This window comes from Uloborus diversus, chromosome 6 (assembly GCF_026930045.1).
Source record: "Uloborus diversus isolate 005 chromosome 6, Udiv.v.3.1, whole genome shotgun sequence".
Classification (NCBI taxonomy): domain Eukaryota; kingdom Metazoa; phylum Arthropoda; class Arachnida; order Araneae; family Uloboridae; genus Uloborus; species Uloborus diversus.
Window position 1 is genome coordinate 25,216,254 of NC_072736.1, and position 25,080 is coordinate 25,241,333.

The window sequence follows — 25,080 nt, forward strand, 5'->3', positions numbered from 1 at the left end:
CTAATAAAAACCAATAAAATACTACATTAAAAAAATCATGTAACCTCTTTAATCTGTAGTTTAGCTTATTTTCAAAAAAGTGCATTAAAAATCAGATCTTAAAAACACATTCAAAATTAATATTATTTATTTATTTTGAGAGTTTTTTGGGACAGCTATGCAAGTTACACTAATCAAATAAAGAAGAAATAAAAAGAAGTTTTTCAAAATAACTCACATATTGAAAGTTATAATTTATAAAGTTTTAGTTTTAAATCAACTTTGATTTATTAAGCCATAAAAATAATATTTATGACACAATTTTTGAAAACTCGGCAGAAAACGAAAGTAAAAGCAAGCATTATAAAATACAAGTAACATTAGAAATAAATGCAAGAGCTATGTGAAACCAATTTAGAAGTGTAAGTTCAAACAGTGGCGTACATAGCACCCCTGCAACCCTGAGGAGTGCGCAAGGGGGGGGGGGGTGCGCATGCTCTGAAAAAATTATGCTAAAATTGAAATATAAAATGAATAATTGGGGGCAGTGCACACTTATAGATCTTGCGGGGGGGGGGGGGGGGGCACCGAAATCTACTGAGTGCAAAGCTAACAAATCAAAATTGAGACATTTAGCAGCCAGTAAAGGGGTACAGTGTTGTAAAAGTAAGGGTAGTTGGTTGTAACTTTTTAAAACACTAAATCTACTTTATAATATAAATTGAATTCTTATGGTATCACATATCGTCGCCCCAGAGCAATAGTAGGATATCTTAGTGTTGTTTCTGGGACGATATATACATTTTGCATAAAGCAATTTCCAAGAAAGGTAGGACTGTGATTTTCATTGCACATAAAATAAAAATAATGTTTGAGAACGAGTTATTACAAATAATGATGACACAAAAAAGGCCCAAAACACTTTTTAACACTCTTCTATTCAGAATCAAGGTAGTAGACGTATGGTCAGTGCCACATGTCAGACACACAGCAAAGAGAAATTGTACATTGTTCAAATTAATTTGAAACCTCCTTATACCCTGCATTTTTTTATTTTTTGGATTGCTTAGTGATGGCACAACTAGTGTGATCATTTTCACAATTTTTGCAGTGCAATTTCCCAGAGTTAGTCAAAATTAAAATCCCTTTTGTATGTTTTGTTGTCCAAGGCGTATTTCTGAAGTTGCTTGAACAATCCAAAAAATCATTTTCCAAAATATTTTTTAGATAATTTAAAAGAAAAAAGTAGGTATTCTTCAAGTATTCTAAAACAATGCAGTTAATAAGTACAATGTCATTTTTCTTTAAACTTAAAACTTGTACACAATGTACAGAAAATTGGGGATTGATGTCACATTATAATTGACTATTGGTAGGAAGCAAAAAGAAAAAAAAAATAATAATAATAAAAATAAATAAACATAAAATAAATTGAGGAAAATATTAATAAAGAAAATAAATAAATTTATGATGATGATTTATTCCTCTGGTCTAGCTGCAGGATAGATCAGGTTCATGAGCCCAAGAGTCCCCAAAAAATCATAAACCAGGAGATGACTGGAGTAAATGTCCTCACTTTCCAGACTCGCACAATTTAAAAAATGGTCTGGAGATGCCTGCACCAATCTGCATTTAATGCAGGTCTCAAAAACTTTCTCATTTAAATGAAAAGTTAGGCACTTGATTGTCCACTTGCAAGCCTACTGATTGTTGTTTGGATGACTCTATCCGCCTTGATGGAAAGAGCACCACCTGGGGACTGTCTGCTCATGACAAAAGGAAAAGTGGTACAGCCCCTGGAGATCGAAGACCTGAAGCAACCGAAGGCAGGGGACACATTTGGCTCCTGTATTTTTACAAGGTAGGGCTGTTAACCCTCCCCCGAACCCCATTTTAGTCGCTTCTTATGCCATGCATGGGGATACATTGGGACTATTCTTACCCCTTGGTTACCACACGGTCACCTGTGGAGTACCTTGGTCACCACAGGGGGAAATAAGTTTATAATATATGAGGATAAAAAATTCACCATCAGCAATTTCTCAAATGTTTAGGATGAGCATTTGTTTTTTTAAACATTATGAAAGTGAAACAATTTTTTTTTTCTCCCAACATGCATAAATATAATTATAATTGCACGATTTTTAAAAATTTGTCCTGAAAAATGACGCAAGGATACTTTCAGAGCATTCAGTTTAGTTCATTTTAAACACATAAGTATTAAATCACTTTTGACTTGAGACATATATAAAGACATTTGAATTTCACACAGCCATTTTCATTTTTATAGGAGGATGATGTTCATATCCGATCAATTCAAAATCACTAAAGATGAAATCGTCAATATTTTTCACATCACGCTTGATCCGAAGTTTTGGAAAAGGCTTCGGTGTTCTAGTAATCTAAAAATAACAATAATAAATCAACAAGTGGAAACTTGTATTTACAACTGAAAAGCATAGCTGATAACAAAGTAAAAAAGTTAGGCCTACTCATAATTTACATGACACATTAACATGCGAGAACACGCATTACTCGGACGAACATAAGAACGCACAAAGGGGTCTCTGGCACCCCAGTGGAGAATTTCCATAATTTGTTAAGCAAAAATTACTTTTTCACTCATTTTTTAAAACTCCCTGATGCTAAAGTAGTTATTACTTTAAACCGTGCAAAGCAACCTATTTAATAAGTCATATTTGCCAAATTATTATCAAAATTGAACATTTATTTCAGATTTATATTTAAATTAGTTGTTGCATTCGGAACACATGCCATGAGAGTGTTCTAAACATTTTCTTTTTAGGCATTTAAAACAAGAAGATTTTGTTTGTACTTTTTACTATTACAGAGATAACAGCATGACATTTTTTTAGGGGGGTGGGAGTTGGCTCTGAACTTGTAAAATTACTTCTCAAATTTTGTTTCTGTTTGATGCTTGACATTGCTCTCTGATCTGTTCTTTTATGAATGGTACCATGTTTTCACATTTTATTTGAGGATCTTTGATCGAGAGCAGCAAAACAATGCAGTTGATTGTAGTGTCATTTAGAAGAGTCAAAAATACTGCCATTGGCAATCGGTTTGAAATCTTTGCCGTAGAATAAGCAGCAGACTAAGGAATATGCTTACAATTCTTTTTTGCTGATAGATCATTGGCATCTCTTGATCAAGTAAAATTATTTCTAATATTTTCAATATAAATATTAGTAAATTTCACTATATAATCCAGAATGCCTTCCTCAAATAAAATTGATCACGATTTTGAAGGTGTTGAAAGATTGCTTGCATGATTTTTATTTCCCAGAAATTTCTAAATACAGTCGGATCCCGCTACAACGCGATCCGACTTACGCAAAATGGCTATAACGCAAGTTTTTCATGAATAATGAATTTTTTATTGCTGACGCAAATTACCCGCCTGCAACATGAAATTTTTTGGAAAGGAAGAGCGTTAGAATGGGCCTCGTTGACACTAAATATTGGGGTTTCGTGAATGGACTTTCACTCCTTTAGCATCACTGAAAGCGGAACTTCACACACTGCATTAGTCTTAACAACACTTTGCTTTAGTTTAATACAAATAATAGCTCCGATTCTTAACTTTTTTTTCCATTCTACATATGAACGTTGATAAAATAGAATGGCTCCCAAACAAGCTTTTTCATTTAAAATTGGCGAAAGTGGAAAGAAAAAGAGAAAGTTTATGACAATGCAAGAAAAGGTAAAGATTCTCGATATGCTTGAACTACTATAAAGTGCTTCGAAGGTAGCATGGCAATTATATAGGTATGAGTTAGTCTTCAATACGTACAATTAAAAGCCAAGGAAAGGAAATCCGTAAAAGTTCAAAACTTAGTTTTAGCTCGCAGAATAGTGTCTGAGCAAAGTATAAACATCATGAAAATAGAAGTTGCTCTTTTATTTTCTTAAATAGGCCAGAAATAGGGAGGTTCCCACACTGCATTAACCATCATCTTCATCATTTAAAAAATTATAATTAAGTTTACGATATCTACTGATCAGTGCTATTATAATGCAATAATGTACTGTTTTAATTCCAGTATCTCATTAATTTTGTGCTACATAACAATAATTTATGTTAAATAGTAACGCTTTTTCTAAAATATAGTAAAAAGCCAGGTCTTTATATAGTTAAGAAATGGTTTGAAACAAGTTGAGGGGTTAACACATGTCTGTAATAATTGGGTATGTTTATAAAACATTTCTAAATATAAGTTGTTTCACAACGCGAATTTTCGACTTGCGCGAGGGGTCTTGGAACGCATCCCTTGCATAAGTCGTGATTTGACAGTAATGTTATTTTCTGGTGTTCTACATTGGAAAGATGTTATTCTTTCAATAATTTTTTGTTTTAACACTTCTTCTGATGAAAAAGGATTTGCTTTTTAAGAGCAATAACTTCATTATCTTCAGATAAATCCTCAGTTTTGCTATCAGAATTATGACAACTATTATTTATTCCTATTATAAGACTTTTCATGAGATTCATCATCATTGAAAACTACCTCCAGCAACATTAGCAAATTTCTCACATTCTCATCGTAAGTCTGGTAGCGCAACATTTTCGGTTAAAATAAGAGAATCACAAATATGCGCAAGGGGTGTTTTACACTCCAAACATGGAATTCCATAAAACCACTTCAAGAATGCACACAGTAAACACACCCCCCATTAACAAGTGACCTATAAACCAGCTAAACCGGGTTTGATCCATTTTCAAAGAAGTGAAGTTATAAATTTCGAACAATAAAGTTCTGTGGGGTGTAAAACACTCCTTATGTGTCCACGTTGGTTTAAAGAATATTCTTCCTTTTTTGTATGAAGAGGAGTAGAAGAAAGGGAATTAGGATGAGTTTATAAAATATATACATACAGTAAAAAGTTAAAAATTCAAACTAATTTGTAACCTAGGTAGTTTGAATTTGCAACTTGCTCTGATTTCCAAATATAACAAATAAAGTACTATTCAGAGAAATATTATACTACCTTAACAAATAAAGTGGTTATAATATATATATATATGTATATATATATATATATATATATATATATATATATATATATATATATATATATATATATATATACATATACAGGGGTCTGGCCAGAAGATATTTGTGTCCGTTAACGGACCCTTCACAAAAATCCGATCAACCAAAACGGACCTTTCACAAAATTCCGATCAAACAAACCGGATCTTTCACAAAATCCCGATCAAACAAAACGGACCCTTCACAAAATTCTGATAAACAAGATCGGATCTGTCACAAATTGTTTATTGAAAGAGCAAATCTGAAAGCAAAATATCGCATATTCCTGTGTATAAACCGATAATTTTTGGAACCTTTTTTTAAGTCAAATTAGAGGGATCAGCTTATACAAAATCGGCTAATTTTGAAAAAAAAAAAAAAAAACGACACTCTTGGGTTGCTCCTGCAAGCGGTAAATAATTGCTACTGCCAAATAAATATAATGGTTCTTTGTTTTATCACAGCTAATTAGCAGCGGTGTTGTTGTAAACTTTTCTCAAAAGGCATTGGTAAGCACTTTTCTCCGCTCATGATTTAATAAACAATAATAATATATATCTGCGAAATGAACTTAGAACTGCAAAGGGATAGTAAGGGTGAGGAAAAAATATGATCGCTTCAGATAGGGTTACCAACTTCAAAATTATCACCACTTAGCGTCTGGCGTTGAACCTTTATAATGACTTGATTAGAATATATTCTCATAATTTTGCCAGCTTGTCAATATTTGCGTTTTTACGATGCGGTGCGATGTTTAATTGTTATTTTGGGAGAAAATTATATGGGTTTTGATTTTTCGATGCTAACAAGGATGATTAACTTTAAATAAACTCTTTTAATTACCGTTTTTTTTTTCTTTAGATGTCTACATTTTGAAAAATGCAATCTTTTAACATCCGATATGAGAATCATATTTTGTTCTTTTTTCAAGCTAACTTCGCTTTATTAGGTTTCAAATAAATGAAAAGTATCTTAATTTCTGTTAGAACTCTCATTTCAAGTTTTTAAAGCAAAATTCCATTTTCTGTTATGAGTCAAAAATTAAAATGCTGAATAGATGGTTTATTTTATTTTATTTTTTGGGTCAACTGTGTCCACAGATATTAATGATATATTTATCATAGGACTCTAAAATTCAATTTTAAAATAATTTTATCAAAAATATTTCTTTTCCAAGCCCTTATTATATTTTTGATGCCTTCACTTTGAGAATTGCGATCTCTTTGCATCCGCTATGGGAATCCGATTTTTCAAATTTTTGATGATTATTACGCTTTGTTAAGAGGTAAACAACTGAAATATCTTTTTATTTTTGTTGAAATAAAAAGTTTTAAATGAAATTCTGTGCTTTTTAAGAGTGTCTTGGGTCAAAAAGTTGAATGCTGAACCCTATTCTGAATTTTATTTTATTTATTTATATTTTTGTTACAATTATTTTAAGTACTGTACAGAAATATATCTAGTATAATTTAACATAATGTAGAATGGTAGATAAATATTGATACTTGAAAGAGCGATGCCCCCCCCCCAAATATCAGAAAAAAAATCCAGAATGATTTTCTCGACGTAGAAGAGGAAAACACTCAACTTTAAGTTTAATTGATGCAGTTTGTGCCATCTCCAAATTCTATAAGTTCGTTTTAACAAAAAAAAAATTTTTTTTTTGCGAAATTTTTTGATTTTTCACAAAAAACGGACCCTGTAAGAAATCCTGGACAGACCCCTGATATATATATATATATATATATATATATATATATATATATATATAACATACATTACACTACATAATGTTCCAATATGTAATTATATTTTTCATGGGTGATTGTGACTCCATGAAAAAATTCCTGAACTTTTTTTTCCAAGAAGAAAAAGTGTTTTGATGGGCATATATATACACATTACGTGTATGTACACATCATATTATGTATATAAATATTTTAGATACATAGTTATTTGTTGGGGCTAAAACTCGAAGTTTTATTTGGACTTAATACGTCCATGTGCATAGTGGGAATTAAATTCTTTTAATTTTTCTCATTTCTTAAAATTTTTCAAAGAATGTTTTATTTTCCTCCTTTGTATCTGAATCCTTAACCATTAATTAGATTCATTTACTAATACACTAAAGCCTAAAACATCAGCATTTTTTAATGATTCCCGGTTTCTTTTATGAGTATTTGTAGAAGAATGTTGCACTGCAATAATGCCTTCACACCATCATTAGCATATGTAAAGGGCTTGTTGCAAGAAACACAAAGCCAAAATCCAGCCCAATCAATTTTTTACACCATATTTCCATCTTTTCATTGTAGGAATCCACTCTGTTTAACCATTCCAAATTAAAGTTGTTCTTCTTTCCTGCTTCTATGGAGCCAATATCTTCAGATTTATCCAGATAGCTCATTTTTTAAATGAGAACATGCAAAGTTCAAATGAATAAATTTATCAAACAAAAAAAGTAGCGTAATGAAAAGTAAGAGTTAACTAGTAAAATTTAATTAAACAAACTAATTTATATTTCCGAGGAGCATATTAACAACGATAAAGTATAATTAGAACTAGTTCAATAACAACAGAACACACGCAGATAAAGATCATAAACCAGAACATAAAATAAAGAAAATATTTGCATACAATCAATTCCTCCAACTGCCTTAAAGAACAAAGACACGCGACGTTAAATCCCGGTTGTCACAAATTTGCCATTTCAACTGCGCTTGTGCGCGGACTTAGCTTTTTGGGCTTTCTGTTTTAAGATTTCGTGTTGCTTGTTTATATTTAGGCTGAGCGAGAGTTTAACCAAATTAATGAATGCTTTAGAATATTTTCACAGCGATTTCGTGATATATTATATGAAACTACGGTATGAACAACTGATAATCTTAATAGAAAAGTGACACTTCAATATTTATTAGTTTGGAAATATTTGTTTACCATAAATGTAAAATACATTGTGTACTTCAAAAATAATTGGAATATTAGTACAGAATGCCGTCTTTTGCGGATATTTTTCGTTAGGCGTAAATAACTTATTATTATACATTTTTATTTAGGTTGAGGGTTCGGCTTTGTATTAGAAGTGATGCTGCAATTCTAGTACGCTCTTCTGAGGTTAAAAATTTGGTCCTGAAAAGGGACAGACAATTAGACACCGATTCCATTAATAATTAAGACGCAAAATTCAATCTTTACCGAGGCCTAAAAACTAAATCAGAGAAAACTTTGTGATTTCTAATTTTTATCTGTTGCCATCTCATATTTATTACCAAACTTAAAATGTTTGTAATTAATTTTAGCAATATTTTTGAAATCATCTAAGTCCGCGTGCAAGCGCAGTTGAAATGGCAAATTTGTGATAACCGAGATTTAACGTCGAGTAACAAAGACAGGAGTCGAAGCTCTTATCACTTTTCTCTTCCTACCTTTCCCGAGTTTACAAAACATGACCGTAGCTTACGCTTTATAGATACCAAATGTCTTCAATTTGGATTTTTTCGTTTCATTAAACATCGCCCTAAATTTTGTTTTTTTCTGAAAATATAGAAGTTCCGGTATTTTCAAAGTTGAAGATACCGGAATTCAAAATGAAAATACCGGAAATCCGATAAAATACCGGAACACAATCACCCCTGTTTTTTTCAACAAAATGTAACGAAAAATCACTACCATTTTTTGTTGAACATAAAGAAAAAAATTTAAAAATCTTACAGTCCTCCATGAGGTGGCATTGTACAGTAATGAAAAAAAAAAAAAAAAGATTGAACTACTAGAAAATACATTGACTTTACACAAAGATAGTTGACAAATTTGTCTAATGAAAAACTAATTTGAACTTATTAAAAACTGATTTTTGGCAGAGAGAGCTTTAAAATTATTTTGAGTAATGAAACATCCTGGGGGGGGGGGTGTTTGGATGATTGTCATTCTTCTGTACTTCCTTTGTTTAAATTTTAACTTGGGAATAAAAGAGGAGAAGGTAAGGAAATAATGAATACACAAATATATCCACTCAGTGGCCAAAAAATTAGAGACACCCGCCTAATAAGGTGTTAGTCCATCTTTAGGATTGATAACAGCTGCTATTCTTCCTGGCATGGACTCCACAAGTTGCTGATATCACTGTGGAGGAATATCGGCCCAAGCCGACATAATTGCAGCTCGCAGAAGCAGGTGAAACTCCGATTAATGTTCCTCAAACCACTGGGAGATTGTTTGGGCACGGGGGCATGGTATGTTATCCTGCTGAAAGCAACAATCTACATCAAGGAACATAATAGCATTTATAGCCATGAATGAGTGCACGTGATCAGCAACTATGCCGAGGTACTTGGTGCTGTTAGTAGATGTGCCCACAGATATCAAGGGACCCAATGTAGACCAGAAAAACATTCCGTACACCATAATTCCACAGCGAGCAGCCTGAAGAGTTGTCATTTGGCAGGAGCAGCCCATGAACGCATACTGTTTATGCCATACTCATGCCATCTGCATGATGGAGCAGGAAACGAGATTCTTTGGACCAAGCTACCTTTATTCAGTCCTCAAATGACCAATTCCAGCATTTCTGGGCCCACAGGAGGCGTCACTTCCGGTTGGTATATGAAACCAATGGCACTCGTGTAGGTCTCCGGCTTCTAAAACCCATCCTTTTCAGTGTACATTGTATTGTGCATTGGGATATGTTTTGCGATTCACTTGCATTGAATGCCGCTGTAATTTGCTGTGTTTTTGCCCTTCGGTTGCTGTGGACGATGCGTGCCAATCGCCTTTCACCTCTAGTTTTTACCAGCCTTTTAGGACCCGAATTGTCCTTGGCGCATAATTGGCACTTTCGAAACACCCGAGATGTTGTTGCACTTGAAAATCCTAAAAGCGTGGTAATTTCCGAAATGCTGGCACCGGCTCTTTTTATACCGAGGATCATGCCCCTTTCAAACTTGTTTAAATCTTTTGTCTTATCCATTGTGCGCGGAAATTTTGTGGTAACTACGTCTTCAGCTAAGAGTTCCTTATATAACCGCCTTTCTGTTGTGTGGTCACTCTATGTTACAGGCGAATTGGTTTATTTTTGCACCGGGTATGTTTCTAATTTTTTGGCCACCGAGTGTATATATATATATATATATATATATATATATATATTGATCCAGATCCATCTTTCTTTCCTTTTTTTCTTTGATTTAAAAAAAAAAATTAATGAAAATTAATATTTTATAATAAAATACTCATTGGAAAATATTGAGGTCGAACTAAACTAAAATCAGAAAGATCAATTTTACTCCAGGTATGAGATTAACCATATACAAGAAACATAAATGAGACACATTTCAGCATGATTAATGAATGTTAATAATGATAAATACAATCTGCTTTGAGCCATCTAGAATCTTTTGCATAGTTCCTTTTTTTGCACCCACAAATTTTGTGATAAGTTTATTATGGAAATCGAAATCATGTCAATATTTTCCACTAAGTTCTTTATAAAATAATTTATTATTGGATCCATCAAATATTTTTGACAAGTTATAGCCATTTATAGTTTGAATATCTCATTGAAACCATGTTATTAAAAGACTTTTTGTTAATAAAGGTTGCAATACACAAGTGAAAACTATTTATCTTACTTGTTCTTTCAAAACTTCGATGTGATTTGAGTATATATGAGCATCGCCGAGTGTGTGAACAAGATCACCAGGCTTCAAACCAGTAACATGGGCAATCATGTATGTTAGTAAAGCATAACTAGCAATATTGAATGGCACTCCAAGACCCTGTAAAAGTAATGTTTTTTTTAAGCATAAAGGAAAATCGAATATTTTCACACATCATCTACCACTAATAAAATAATTCTGTTTAGTAACCACTTCGTAGGAATGTTACTGATATATATATATATATATATATATATATATATATATATATATATATATATATATATATATATATAGTAAAGTATGTAGTTTCACATACACGGGTAGCACAGAAATAAGTGTATGTAACAACGAAGATAAACAACAATAACAACAACAAAAATGAGCATGGAACGTTAAAAAATAAACTAGGAACATTGAAAACAAGAATTGATGAAATCATGGGTATTAAACTGCTGCTACGTTACTATATTTTCAATACATTTAACTACTTTAGCTGCAACATTGCGCTGTTTAAATGTAGAATATTTTACATCAATTTTGATCATTATATTATATAATACTTAGCATTTAATGCTGCTATTGCGCTTACGCTTTGTATTATTCTCCTCATTTCACATTGGGTTTGCATAGTCTGAGTGTATTTTGTTCACTATATTTTCAATACATTTAACTACTTTAGCTGCAACATTGCGCTGTTTAAATGTAGAATATTTTACATCAATTTTGATCATTATATATATATATATATATATATATATATATATATATATATATATATAATACATATATATATATATATATATATATAAGATATTATGTATAGGTGGTAATGAGCAAGTCACTTTTGTATTTGTATTGTATATACATACCCCAGCCTATTTAAACCTGAAGTGAAATAAATGGTTTTTTTAAATATTAAATCACTGATCTACAACTGCTTCTAATCATTTTTACTTTTTTAAAAGTGAACTTCAGTGAACTGCAAATTTTACTTGTTGTAACGGGAATTTTGCTGTAATGAAATTCAAGCAACGTAATAGAAATTGAATTGGGACTGAATGTCTATTATGTTTGAAACTGATTCTTCTGTTCTATTGGTAATCAATACAACAGGATTTCTTTGCATTTAAAAACTATTTCATTGCATTTTTCTAACCTTTGATAGGAAGAGGAAGAAACTAAGAATTGGGGAAAAGAGGTTTTTAAACAGAACCTGAACTATAACTACAGCTCTTATAAGTTTCGAAAATACCTATAAGCAGTGCTGTAATTGGAGGGAGAGCATTGGGGAACCCCCTCCCCCCTTTCTTGAATATTTTAGGTTTTTTTGGTAAAAATAACATAAAAAATGGGTTTCAAACCACTTTTTCTTTTAGCAAGTCCCTCATACTCTACATTCCCACAAATATTTTCTCTCAATTACAGCACAGCCTTTTACACAGAAAAAGACAAAATAAAGAGTTAAAAATAATATTGGAGGAATTACAGGGTTGCCAATCTTGAAGAAACAATATGAGGACTATTTGTAGTGATTTAGAGGCGCATTCGAAAATTTTGCGGAGCAACTTGGTATTTCGTATATATATATATATATATATATATATATATATATATATATATATATATAACTAAAAACATTTCTCTAAAATTGTTTTTGAGCTTTGATGATCATTTTAAGAAACAGCAATACAAATAATATTTTTAAAAAAAAATAATACAGTTTTAGACACTTGGTTATGCTTTAAGTATAAGCATCCTTAATTTCCCATATTTACATGTCTATCAAAATAAAATGTCAAAATCTAATTAAAATTAATTTTAAGTGCATTAAAATTTTCAAATTAACTCAAATGGTGTTGGCCTAAATAAACTTGGATGGAACTACATAAACATTTTTAAATAGGTGTGGCTGTCTTTATCAATGAAATTAAATATAAGAAGGATCAAAAATAAATCTACAAAAAGGTATTAATGTCTAAGTGGTAGAATGGCATAGTAGACAAATGCAAATACAGAGCAAAATGTCTTCTTTGTTGAGCTGCAGAGTTTCACTATTTTTGCAGAGCAATAGGCAACCCTGGAATTATGGGGAAAATTGAAATATTTCATAGATCATAGCTTTTCAAATCCGTTTTCAATCGCCTAAAGCAAGAAAGAAAATTAAATTTATTGCATTCTGCTTGCTCAAGTTTTTTCAGGGTGGCGACAGGAACTGTAAAAAAAAGTTCCCTGACTTTTCCCTGATTAAGTTCATCAAATTTCCCTGATTTACGTTACCAATGATAATGGTTTTCTTTCTTTGCTCTACTTGAAACCCATTGTATGTTTGTATAAAACGCAGTACTTTAAACGTTTTAAGTTATGTAAAGTTGTTGAACTAAAGATATATTTTTAAAAAATGCTACTTTTTTAATAAAATGGTTAAAAAAAACATATCAAGTCAATTTTTTTGGGGAAAAAACCCCCTACAAAACAGTACATTAAATTTTTCTACATGGAAAAATTATAGAAAATTAAAAAAAAAAATACTTTACTTCCAGAAACCACTTAGCATAAGAATTTTAAGAAACCTAGAGCTAAAAAGTAATTAAAATTATTTTGAACTAAGTTTTCAAACAGTATAATAATTGTTGCAAGAATAACAAGTAATAGTGAAAGACTAGAAGTAATGTAGTTATTCTTATATAACTACCGTATTTTCCGGCCTATAATCCGCGGATAATCTGTTAAAAAAGTGAAATTTTTCGTGGTGCGTATTATAGGCCAGTGCGTATTATATGAGGTTTTTTTTTCTTTTACGCGCGGTGGTAAAGCTTCAATCGAGAAATCACAGATGGCAGCATGAGTCTAAACATAAACCGCAACTTACCTGAGTCATCGCTAATGCGCATGTGCGAAGAGCTGAAGCGGAGGGAGAGAAAAGCGGTGCACAGTAGGTATATGCTTCGAAATTACGATTGTTGTACGTTCGAGAAAAATGGCGAAGATGAAACGTGTTAGCTATACGGCCGAATTCAAGCTACAAGCAATTGAAAAGGCGGAAGAAGTTGGTAATAGGAATGCCGCTCGTTTATTCAACGTCAATGAAGCGAACGTGAGACTTTGGAGAAAAAATAAGGACAAGTTTCTTTCGTCCAACAAGAAGCGGAGATCTGACCGGCATGGGAAACCCGCATGGCCTATGCTAGAGGAGCGCTTGAATCGCTACGTGATGGATGAACGGGAGCAAGGCCATCCTGTGTCTACAGTTAAAATTCGACTTAAGGCCCCCAGCATCGCTAAGGAAATGGACTTGGCTAATTTCAACGGTGGAGCGACCTGGTGTTTTCGTTTCATGAAGCGATATAATTTGTCCATGCGCCACACGACGACTGTTGGCCAGAGCCTCCCCAACGACTGGGAACTGAAGTCCGAAAACTTCCGGAAATTCTGCGCAACGACAATTGCGGAAAATAATTTCAAACTATCCCAAGTCATAAATATGGACGAAGTTCCACTCTCATTCGACTGCCCACCAAACAGAACTGTTGACTCACGCGGTGTTTCTACTGTGCACGTCGCGACGACAGGACATGAGAAGAGTAATTTCACCGTTGTGCTTTCCTGTGCCGCTGATGGGACCAAATTCCCGCCAATGTTAATTTTCAAACGAAAAACCCTTCCAAAGGAAAATTTTCCGAAAGGCGTGGAAGTGCGAGCAAACGAAAAGGGTTGGTTGAACTCTGATCTTATGATATCGTGGTTACAGAGCGTGTGGCGTCGCAGAGCTGGCGCTTTTTTTCGTCCAACTGCTCTCTTAATTATGGATTCACTGCGAGCACATCTAAAGGAGGAAGTGAAAAGTGCGATGAAGGTGGTGTCAGCAAAACCAGCAATTATCCCCGGAGGTCTGACGAAGAAGCTGCAACCGTTGGACCTCGGGGTGAACTGTTCGTTCAAGAGCAAAGTCCGTGGCCATTGGGAGCGGTGGATTTCTTCGAAGGACCATCAGTTTACTCCTAGCGGCAACATGAAAAGAGCTTCATATGCTGAAATTGCGGAATGGGTGAACTCTGCCTGGAATGCTGTTACGCCATCAACGATTCGAAATTCGTTTCGTAAAGCGGGACTCATTGCTAGTGAAGAAAATGACTCTGACGAATCTGAAATTAACGTGCAGCCGGTCATTTCTGAAGATTTGTTAATGTTGTTTGACTCGGAATCTGATACATCTAGCTTTGATGGGTTTGATTAAAATAAAGATCATTTCTTGCGATATTTGTCTTATTTAGATATTTTTTACAGTTGCTAGAAGTAAAGGGTAGGTGAATATATTTTTATATTATACTGTTTTAGCATTTGTATCTGAATTTATAATATATTTTCCCATTAAGTAATCTGAATAATACAGCTTGATTTATTTTATTTAAAATTTGTTAACGGAATTAGTTTTTAAGTAGTCATTTTCATGAGTGTCAGCAAAAAATATATGTTAATATAAATATGCAAGTGTCATACTCTAATTTCATAATTTAGAGAAGTTGGACGAAACATCGTTTATAATTGAGTGCAAAATGGTTTTCGTATGGTAGTATGTGTTGTAAGAAACCTACCGAACGGGTGCGTACTATACGCCGCCCGCGTATTATCTGCCGAAATTTTTCGTTTTGACAAAAATAGCGCGCTGCGGATTATACGGTGAATGCGGATTATAGGCCGGAAAATACGGTAATTGACATATTTATGCAAAACATGAAAACATTTGACATCCATTCATAAGGAGCTTTTCTCTAATCAAGAACATAGGTTATAATGAATGAATGCAGCATTTTAACAATAAAAAATTAAAGATATTTACTTAAGTACACAAGTTAACTCTATTTCAAATGATTTCAGTATGCAACGAAAAAAAATCTTAGATTGCTTTTGTAACAAACAGCTTTGAAATGCAAGAAAAAAAAGAACAAAAAAAAAGCAATTAGTTAATTTCAAAATATATAAAAGAAGAATACAACTTGGTTATAAAATTAAATAATCACTCAAGTCTGAAGAAAAGAAAACCTTTATAATCTGCGGTGACAACAAACAGTATATAACGGCAAAAAACAAAGTTTTGTTAATTGAAAGTTCAATTTTAGCAATTAAATTAAAAATGCAAAGAAGTAATAACTTTGAAGCTTTTATAGTATTAATTCAAACACCAAAGATTTCTTCTTGAAATCGTGATTACAGTACGCTAATTACTTCGAGACAATGGAATAAAGGCAAAGGAGCTAAGGCATTAATGAAGGCTTCCTCTTTCCTGTATGGTTGTTTATTTTACGTAGCATTGAAAGCGTAAAAGGAAATTTCAAGCTAGGTAAAATAAACAACCAAACAGACACAGAAGCAATCTTAGGAAGTTCATCCTGTGGTTAATAAGTAAGATTCAATACTTTGACGTTGAGGAAAAAAGATGCTCAAATATGCAGCAGTGTATAATTGCACCTCATTAATTTTGCTTTTTTTTTTAACAGGTAATTGGCAGAAAATGCATAGGATTAGAATACTTAATTTTGTAAAGCAAAAAAAAAAAATTTTTTTTTTTTCTTCATAAAATCAATTTTTCCTGATTTTTTGTTATTTTTTCAAAATTCCCTGATATTTCCCTGACTTTTCCCTGATTAATAAAGTTCCCTGACTTTTCCCTGATCTGTCGCCACCCTGTTTTTTTAAAAATAATAATAGTCTTACCATATCAGCAGATCTTTGGTATAACTGACATGAAAGTTCACCATCACAAACATAAAACTGAGCTAGGCAATGACATGGTGGAAGAGCCATTTTTGGTATGTCTATTAAAGATACAAGAATATAAATTTAAAAAAGAACTTGCATAATTTAAAAATTCTCATAAACTGATTTGAAACAAAATGTACTATTTTTATGTATTTTAATAGCTGTTAAAATTTTCTTTAAGTACCTAAAACAGCCAAAATCTTACAAGGTAAAAATTCATTCAGTATCACAGAATACTATGCAATAATTTAAAACATATGGAAAAAGCTTCAAAGTATTTAGAATAGAACCAAGCATTTCATTTGCTACGTCTTTTTTTTTTTTTTTTTTGAGCAATCGCGATTGCTTATTGCTTTCATTTGACTGTTTTTGAGGTCCTTTGATTTTTCCCCCGCCACCCTCTGCACCATCACCGTGGACAGGCGGGCTCCTCACACTGCTGCTCCTATAGCGAAAGCCCTCTCCAGGTTGCATCCATGTCCTACACACACACGCATGCATACACAACTACACACACACACACACACATACACACAAAAACCTACACACACACACACACAAAACTACCCACACTTTCATGCCTGCACACAGACACAAACACACATGCCTACACACACATACCCCATACACACAAACACACATATTCCCCCCCCCCACACACACACTTGTGATTGCAAAAAACATAATTCGAATTCAAGATGTCAAAATTCAAATTAATTTTTTTTTTGTCTATTTTTGAAAGACTTCCAACAATACACTACAAAAATCTAAACCTGCTAATCTTTATTTTACCATGCAAAAACAGCTCAGCCTTTTTGACAAACTAAATCCAAAGAGAAAAAGCTGAGTAAGTTATTTTATTACTAAGATAAATTATATTGATGATCTTTAATGTAGGATATTTTGAGACTTTCTCCATAATGTTTACTGCATGTTCTGATCTTAAGAGTGAGAACATGCAGTAAACATTATGGAGAAAGTCCCAAAATATTCTACATTAAAATTACCCATCCCCAGAGGCAGTGTTAGAAAAAAGTCATTAATTACATTTTGAGACTAAAGCTTTGGATTTCATCAGAGCTTTTTTTACCCTGCCTCATCAAAACTGAGGCCTGCAACTAGTGTACAGAATGAATTTTTAAAACTAATTTTAAATTACAATCAATTTTTGTCTTTGTATAAAATCATTTTCTTCAGTATATTTTACATAATTTTTTAAATATAGGGAAAAGTGGGGCAAAGTGAAATGTTGAAATATTTATTCTATTCCAGGCAGGAAAAAGTTCCCTCTGAAAATCAAAGAATATGAAAACACAAGAAAATTAAAAAATAATAATATTCATAGGATATTTTGTTGCAAGTCAAAAAATAATTTTTGTCATCATAAAATGATAAAGTTCTTGTAATTAGCATTTTAAATACTAATTTGACCTACTACTATCCAAAATTTATTTAATATTTACCTTATTTATATTTAAATGCTTTGCACAACTTGTCAAGTGAATGCAGGACAAAGTGGATGAGGCACACCAAGGACGGATACAAGGGAGGGCCAATAGATGCAATGTCTCCCCCCCCCCCCCCCCTTTTGAGTTGAAATGCAGGGACTCTCTCTTTGCATATTTTCGACACTGAAGATTCAAAAACATAATTTTAGACTATCTTCAATAACATTACAAACAAAGAGTGCTCTCCCTCACAACTTTTTCAGAATTATAGTCTTGAAAGTGCAAGTGTAGCACATCTCTTAACACTTTAGTGATAGGGATCGGAACTTTGTACAGGATGTTTTTCGAAGTTTCAAAAACTCAATTCTAGACAATCTTATGTGATATTAGATGAGATTGGGGCACTCCTGGAAAGTTTTTTTTAAGTTGAAGTCCCAAAAAGCAACTATAAAACATCTTTGATGAGGTCGAGGTAAGGGATGGAGTTTAATACACTCCTTCAGAATGTTTTAGAAAAGGAAGTTTTAAATTAAAAAAAATAAATAAATAAATAAGAATTTGAGAATCTTTTATGATGTTACTGTGCCAAGGTTAAGAAATTTAAAAAAGAGTAAGTATCTGAAATCAATCGCCCTCTCCTTGTATACTTTCTGGATCCGTCCTCGGGACACGCTGCATTTCCTTTTTTAATCCTTTATCAAATCACTTATATATTCATTTATTAATTCATTTGCATCCTTTCATTTAATAATTCCCCTATTCATTTATTCACTTCTTCTTATTCATTAACTATTTTATCCAGATTTATTTTTTTTTCTCTTGTATTAAATTTACTTATGTTATTCTTTTTATTTATTCATTTGTACTTTTATTTACTCGTTTGATCAAAAATATTTTAAACAATTGGATAGAAAATATTTCATTAGAAGAATGTATAATCACTTTGCTCTCATAAAAAAAACCCCTGAAATTTTTCAACTTTTTTAAGCTACACATCTACTGCTAAAAGTATTTGATGTTTTAAATTTCTAAGACATACCTATGCAAATTTTATTTTATGAACATTCCCAAATTTTCCTTGCTAAAGAAGTGTTTTTTTCCCCCTCGTAGTAAAATAAGAAAAATAAAAGGACAAAGATTAAAATAATAGGCTGCTTTAGGACAATTTTTAACCCTTTTTAATGCACAAAGCAAACTTCACCTAAGATACACAGGGCTTAAAACATCTATTTAAGGTTAAAATGATAACAATAATAATACACAGAAAGCACTTGTTTTGTAAATACATAACTTCTTACCCACAGGATTCCATGCAGATATTATCATACGTCTGTCATGTGGTTTTTCTTTTATGAGATTTATTACATTAGAAAGTTGATCCACACCTTGACCTGTATAATCTTTAGACATATCAATATAATCTGCACCAAAATGCCTCCATTGAAAACCATAGATAGGTCCAAGATCTCCTATAAGGAGAAAAACAAAACACTAAATACTTTTTGAGGAAGTCCAAAAGAAAATTTACTAAATCCTGTCATATAACTCATTTGAAAGGAAACTTTCTTTGAAGTTTTGCCACAGCAAAGCGTCTACTTCTACTATCATCCAGTAGAGAAGGTATACCAGGTTCGGAAGGCAAATATTTATTGTAAATTTTTCCACAATAATTATTTCAAAGTAAAAATCATGGCTGCGAAGTCGGAGTCAATCTCATTGGGGGGTAAAACAGTTGGATATGGGAGTCGAAGGTTTTTAATTCAAAGACTCAGGTTGGAATCTGTCGTTTTCTCTTAAAGTCTGCAACTCTGGGTTTTTTTCGGTTTTATTTAAAAAACCCAAAGAACCCTGGGTCCATGGGCTGTTTTAAAAAAACCCGGGTTTTTGCCAACCCTGATTCTTCTGCACATTCAACCCAAATTTTTGGATAAATATTATCTGGTCCCGGAGCCTTAGTCTCTTTAATTTTTTTCAAATGAAGTAAAACGTCATCCCTGGAAAATACTAAGTCCTCAAGCTGTACTGTAGCTTGTGTCTTGTTGGTGTCAACTGATGAGATACAGTTATTGTTAAAAACACTCGAAAAAATTAGCAATATCACTATCGTCCTGAATTAAAATTCTGTGCTCATCAACCAGTGGCCCAATATGACTATTTCGAACTTTCCCCGAATAAGCGTATGAAAAAAAACTCTTGGAATTCCTGTTTATGTTATCTGCCAGTCTTTGCTCCAACTCTCTTTTCTGAATCTGTACCAAATACTTAAATTTACACCTATCCTTAGAATATTGGAGTCTATCAGCACTGTGACCAGTTTCTCTAAACCTATGAAAAGCAGCTAACTTGTAATTTAGAGCGTCTTTAGTTTCCCTGGAAAACCACATTGGCCAAATTTTAGTGTTGACACCCTTTCTCCTAAAAGAAACATAATCCCCAACCCTTTTCGCTAGCTTTTCCTTAAACTCTGCCCACTGAAGATTCACATCGCTATTATCCAATCCGGAAGAAAAAACTGCTTTCAAACTCGGCCTAAGTGCCACAAAATCAGTATTTCTGAAATTGGGCACAAAACCTAAAATTCTCTACTTTGTGCATATCAAATTTAATCCCAACCTAATACTGTTGTGGTCACTATCTCCAATGTGTTCCCCTACATATAACCCCTGAACAGAACCTTCCATGCCACAGAAAACTAGATCAAAAATCACGTCCTGTCGAGTACCCTGAGTTACAATTTGATCTAAGAAACAGTCACCAATTACTTTCAAAAATTCCTCTTCTCAGTTATTACTATAGTAAAAATTATTCCAATTGATTCCTAGAAAATTAAAATCTCCCATTATGATAATTGATCCCTTGCTTGAAATGTCACTAATAAGACTAAATATCGGTTCATCTTGACCTTGGCTTAAGTTGGGTAGCCTATAAATCTTCTCTAAGCGTAGTTTTTTGCCCTTATTGCTCAACAACTCCAGTCAAATCATATCAATCTCATTAGGTTTATCATTAATTACCAATTCATAGCAAGTTAAAGTGTCTCTGACATAAAATAAAACCCCACCACCTCTCTTACCTATTCTATCTTGTCTAAACAAATTATACCCAGCAATTGATAATAAATCATCATCATTTTCGGTAACCCATGTCTCGGTAACTCCAATAATATCCAACCTTTTATCTATTATTATGCTTTTCAATTCATCCATCTTGTTCCTAATACTACGAACATTTGTAAAAAAAAACTTAAGTAAGCCCATCTGTTGTTAAGGGATTGGATGTTAAGGGATTTGGACTGAAGGGATTTGGACTGTTCAAAATTGAATGGAAAATTGTTCAAATCAAAAAGATATTTTCTGTACATGCTTTACATTAAGAGCTTTTTTTCTACAAAGTTTGTTTGAAGCAAATTCGCCTCTTAGTTCACAGGATTTATATTTGCCTTGAATTTCCCTGAAAGAATTTTTTTTTTGAACTGTTCAAAATTGAACAAAAAATTGTTCAAATGAAAAAATGAGATATGGGAATCAGGTGTCCTCGCTGAGATCTTTCGAACCAAAAAAAATTGTTAAAATTATGACTATTCACTCAACACAATACCCTATAGGATCTGAAATGTATGTGTAGATAGTTCGGTTATACAGTCGAACCTTGTTATCACGACACCTTTGGGACTGTCAACAAAGTGTCGTCATAGCCGGAGTGACGTCATAACCGGAATAGCTTAAAAATTCATTATTAAACATTAGTTCACAATAAAATTATATTTAATAAAGAAATTAATAGTGTTTATATATATGCTTTTAAATAGATTCAACTAATGTAAATATGAGTTATTGGTAAATATAACAAAAATTCTTTAAAAAAAACTTCACTTGTTATTTTTTTCTTGAATTCTACAATACTTTCCAAAAAGTGTTTGCTAAACTTTCGAATAACATTTTTAACACTCCTCCTTTCCACGAAATAATCAGCAAGAAAGAAACAATTCAAGAATCTTTACTTTTGTCCGCAATTTGATTAGATTTTCACTGCCTAGCCCCACTTTTCGAAGGTGGAAAAACTGTAGAGGGGAAATAATGGAAAAAACCCTTTCTAATTTTTTTATTCACTTCAGAGTTGTCTGTCTCTTTTCAATATAATGAGGAGTTCTTATCACTTTTTCTCTCATGAAAGAAGCTTGTAGTGACCACCTACAGCTTAAGGTAGCTATGGTCTTTCTCTTCTCCTGCTGTTTCCCTCGTCCAGTATTAGAATCCACCCGCTTTGAATTCCTTTCTATTGTCCCTCTTGTCAAAGTCTTAAACCTGTACCTTTCACAGCTTATCTACTCGTCCCCCACCATTTTTGAGATGTCATGCCTGATCAAATCTCTTGTCCGAGCCCGAAATTTCTACAACAAACATTTCCAGAATTATTTTACGGAAAATTTTTCAATTGCAAAGAAATACTTGATCCAATCTGCGCAGCTCGAAGTGTCGTCGTAAACGGAGTTGCCCCCAAAAAACTATCGTAAAACCCGGAGCCACTTAACATTAAAACTGTATGGCATAAGTTCAGGACTTTAAAAAAGTGATGTGACATCCGGAGTGTCCAGAAATCCGGGTGTCGCAATAACAAGGTCTGACTGTATTTACTTAGTAAGTAAAAGAACTGACAAAAAATGGTGCCCATTGACGCGACGCTTTTTCAAAAGAGATGGGTTGCACCCGAGTTTTCCAGAGGTGTTTCAAAATTCCCTGAGAATTCCCTATTTTCCAGAGTGAGTGGCCACCCTGTACTTTAGCTTTACTTATTTGGTTTCTGCAAAAATAAAGCACAAAAAAAAGTCAAATTCCAACATTTCCTTATTATTAGTATGGAATCCAAAATGCATTTCTTTAAGCATCTCAAAACTAATTTCTGCAGATACTGTAGGCTTAAATTTTAAAATTTCACAAAATTATTTTTTGATTCACAAAAACAAGACCCTGTGAAAACTGTTGGACCTTGCATGATCTCAAATTTAGTTTCTTCATCTAATAATTTTTTTTCAGAACTGATACACTAACAGACTTAATTGTAAATCATCCATTTGGAACCTTCTACTGATCTTTTAATAGAAGTTATCAAAAGAAAACTCATCATTAGAACTGAATCCTATTTACCTTCTTCTGGGTATGATAAATTTTGCGATTGCATAAACTCTTTTGAACTGTTTCCATCCCAAATATGGATCCCTTTCTCTTTTAAGACATTGGCATTGGTGCTTCCGGAAATAAACCATAGCAGTTCTTCACAAACACCCCTCCAGAACACTTTCTTAGTGGTCAACATGGGAAACGTATCTAAACAAAGAAAAAAAAAACAAATTATGTGCCGGGTAATAAAATAATATTATTAATTGAATATACATTTTCATTACTTTTGAGAGAAACGTAGCATGACAAGACACTAACAAGTTCAAACTGGTTATCATGAATATTAATGATTTATTTATAATGATTTATTTAGAGAAACTTACGATAGAAAATTGAACTGATCATTAATTTTTTTGCCGAGAAAAAAATTAAAAATAGAAATCGAAACAACGAAAGAGAACTTCCGCTGAATAGTGTATAAAATCCAAAACAAAAAATGAAGAAGAAAAAAAAAAAAGAAATTAACTTGAATTCTGAAATTTTGAATTCAAATTATGTGTTTCGCAATCATGAGTTGCGACAGGACCCTGCTCATTAGGGGATATTGTTTCTATAAACTGCTCCTGTCCCCCAAGCCTGCTCCTCCTCTTGGACGGTTATGTGTGTATAGTTCTGTGTGTGTGTGTGTGTAAGTGTGCGTGCATGTGTAGGCTTGTGTGTGTGCGTAGACCTGTGCACATAGGCGTGTGCATGTGTGTCAAGGCTTGTGTGTATAAGCGTGCGTGCAGAACATGGACGCCCTCGACCAGAAGAAACGGATTAAGGAGGCAGTGCTCGGAGCCGCGTCTGCAGAGAATGGTGGTCCTGTAGAGGCCCCTGGTCTAAGCTGAAAAAGGTATGGACATCAAAGACAAACAAATGAGAACAATAAGCAATCGTGACTGTTCAAAAAAAAGTGCACCCAAAACCCAAGATGGTGATGCAAATTCGCCTTATGTGTTTTCATATTTCAATAGGCGACCTGACAGAAACAAATTTTTATAATATATATTATCAAATGCTGACCATGGAACAAATGTGTTCCTTTGAACTTACATCAGAAATAACTACATAACATATAGCAGTTATAAAACAAGATCAATAGAGCTGTGAAGATTGCGCACTTAGATCTTATGAGATTATTATTTTTAAAGAGACGGAAAACAGTACAGAGGAGCAGTCAGATACACATAAATAAACAAACACAATTAAAAATAGTTATCAATATGTTCATTTTTAACAGCTGCTGCTTCAAAACTGAATGCGTACCAGTAAAAAATGAATGCCAAAAATAATTATTATTAGAAATAATTACCATTTCTTAAATTGTACCGAGCTTGAGTTCCGAAATAAGATTTTGTCCCAGTTCCAGTTCGATCATCCTTCACACGGCCATGATTTAATATTAATGAAATTTGGTCTAAGTACTGGTACTCGTCGTGCCTGAAATATAAAGCAAATCAACTTAAAAAACACTGAAAAATTCTCAAATTACATTACATGGAATGAAATATATTTTTACCGACAATCGCCGTTCATTTCGACGGAGTTTTTGAAACGGTACCCAAATAATATTTCAACAGGGAAAAAATAATAACAAATATTAAAACGTAAAATTTAATGCTGATTAAACGGCTGAAATTATGCTTCAAAACAAATAGATAAAGAACACGACATCGGCAAAGAAAATATGCGCCAACGGCATTTAAATTTTTAAACAACAATGGCGTTGGCGGGAATTTTGCAAACACGACACGGTTACAAAAAATATAACCACAATTTCGAGAAATATAATTTTTTTTGCTTTAAAAAATCCAATAAGTTCTTGTGCATAAAAACAATGAATTTTATAGTTGAAAATCTAAAGATATCTGATTTTAATCTTTTATATTACGACTTGCAAAAATCTAATAAATCTATAGCTATTTGCCGCACCTTTTTACTTTTTGTTTTTGTTTTCATGCGCTATGCGTTCACTTGCATGAGGCGTTGTAGATCCATTATCGTGCTATTTGTATTCTTCGTGGAA

General features: G+C 32.9%; 1 protein-coding gene across 1 annotated transcript; it reads right to left on the minus strand.

Moving 5' to 3' along the window:
- Positions 1-2,243: 2,243 nt before the first annotated feature.
- LOC129224598 (thymidylate synthase-like) lies at positions 2,244-24,706 on the minus strand. Its single transcript, XM_054859083.1, has 7 exons — positions 24,574-24,706; positions 24,367-24,494; positions 23,040-23,219; positions 19,194-19,364; positions 16,403-16,503; positions 10,661-10,807; positions 2,244-2,381 (listed from the first exon to the last, which is right to left on the minus strand). The coding sequence occupies exons 1-7, from the start codon at positions 24,588-24,590 to the stop codon at positions 2,244-2,246; spliced, it is 882 nt and encodes a 293-aa protein (XP_054715058.1). The 5' UTR covers positions 24,591-24,706.
- Between the last annotated feature and the right edge of the window lie 374 nt (positions 24,707-25,080).

Coding starts and splice junctions, on each gene's coding strand:
- LOC129224598 (XM_054859083.1), bottom strand. Junction 19,365..23,039: donor TTTATCATACCCAGAAGAAG/GTAAATAGGATT, acceptor TTCTCCTTATAG/GAGATCTTGGACCTATCTAT. Junction 2,382..10,660: donor TCGAAGTTTTGAAAGAACAA/GTAAGATAAATA, acceptor TGTTATTTTTAG/ATTACTAGAACACCGAAGCC.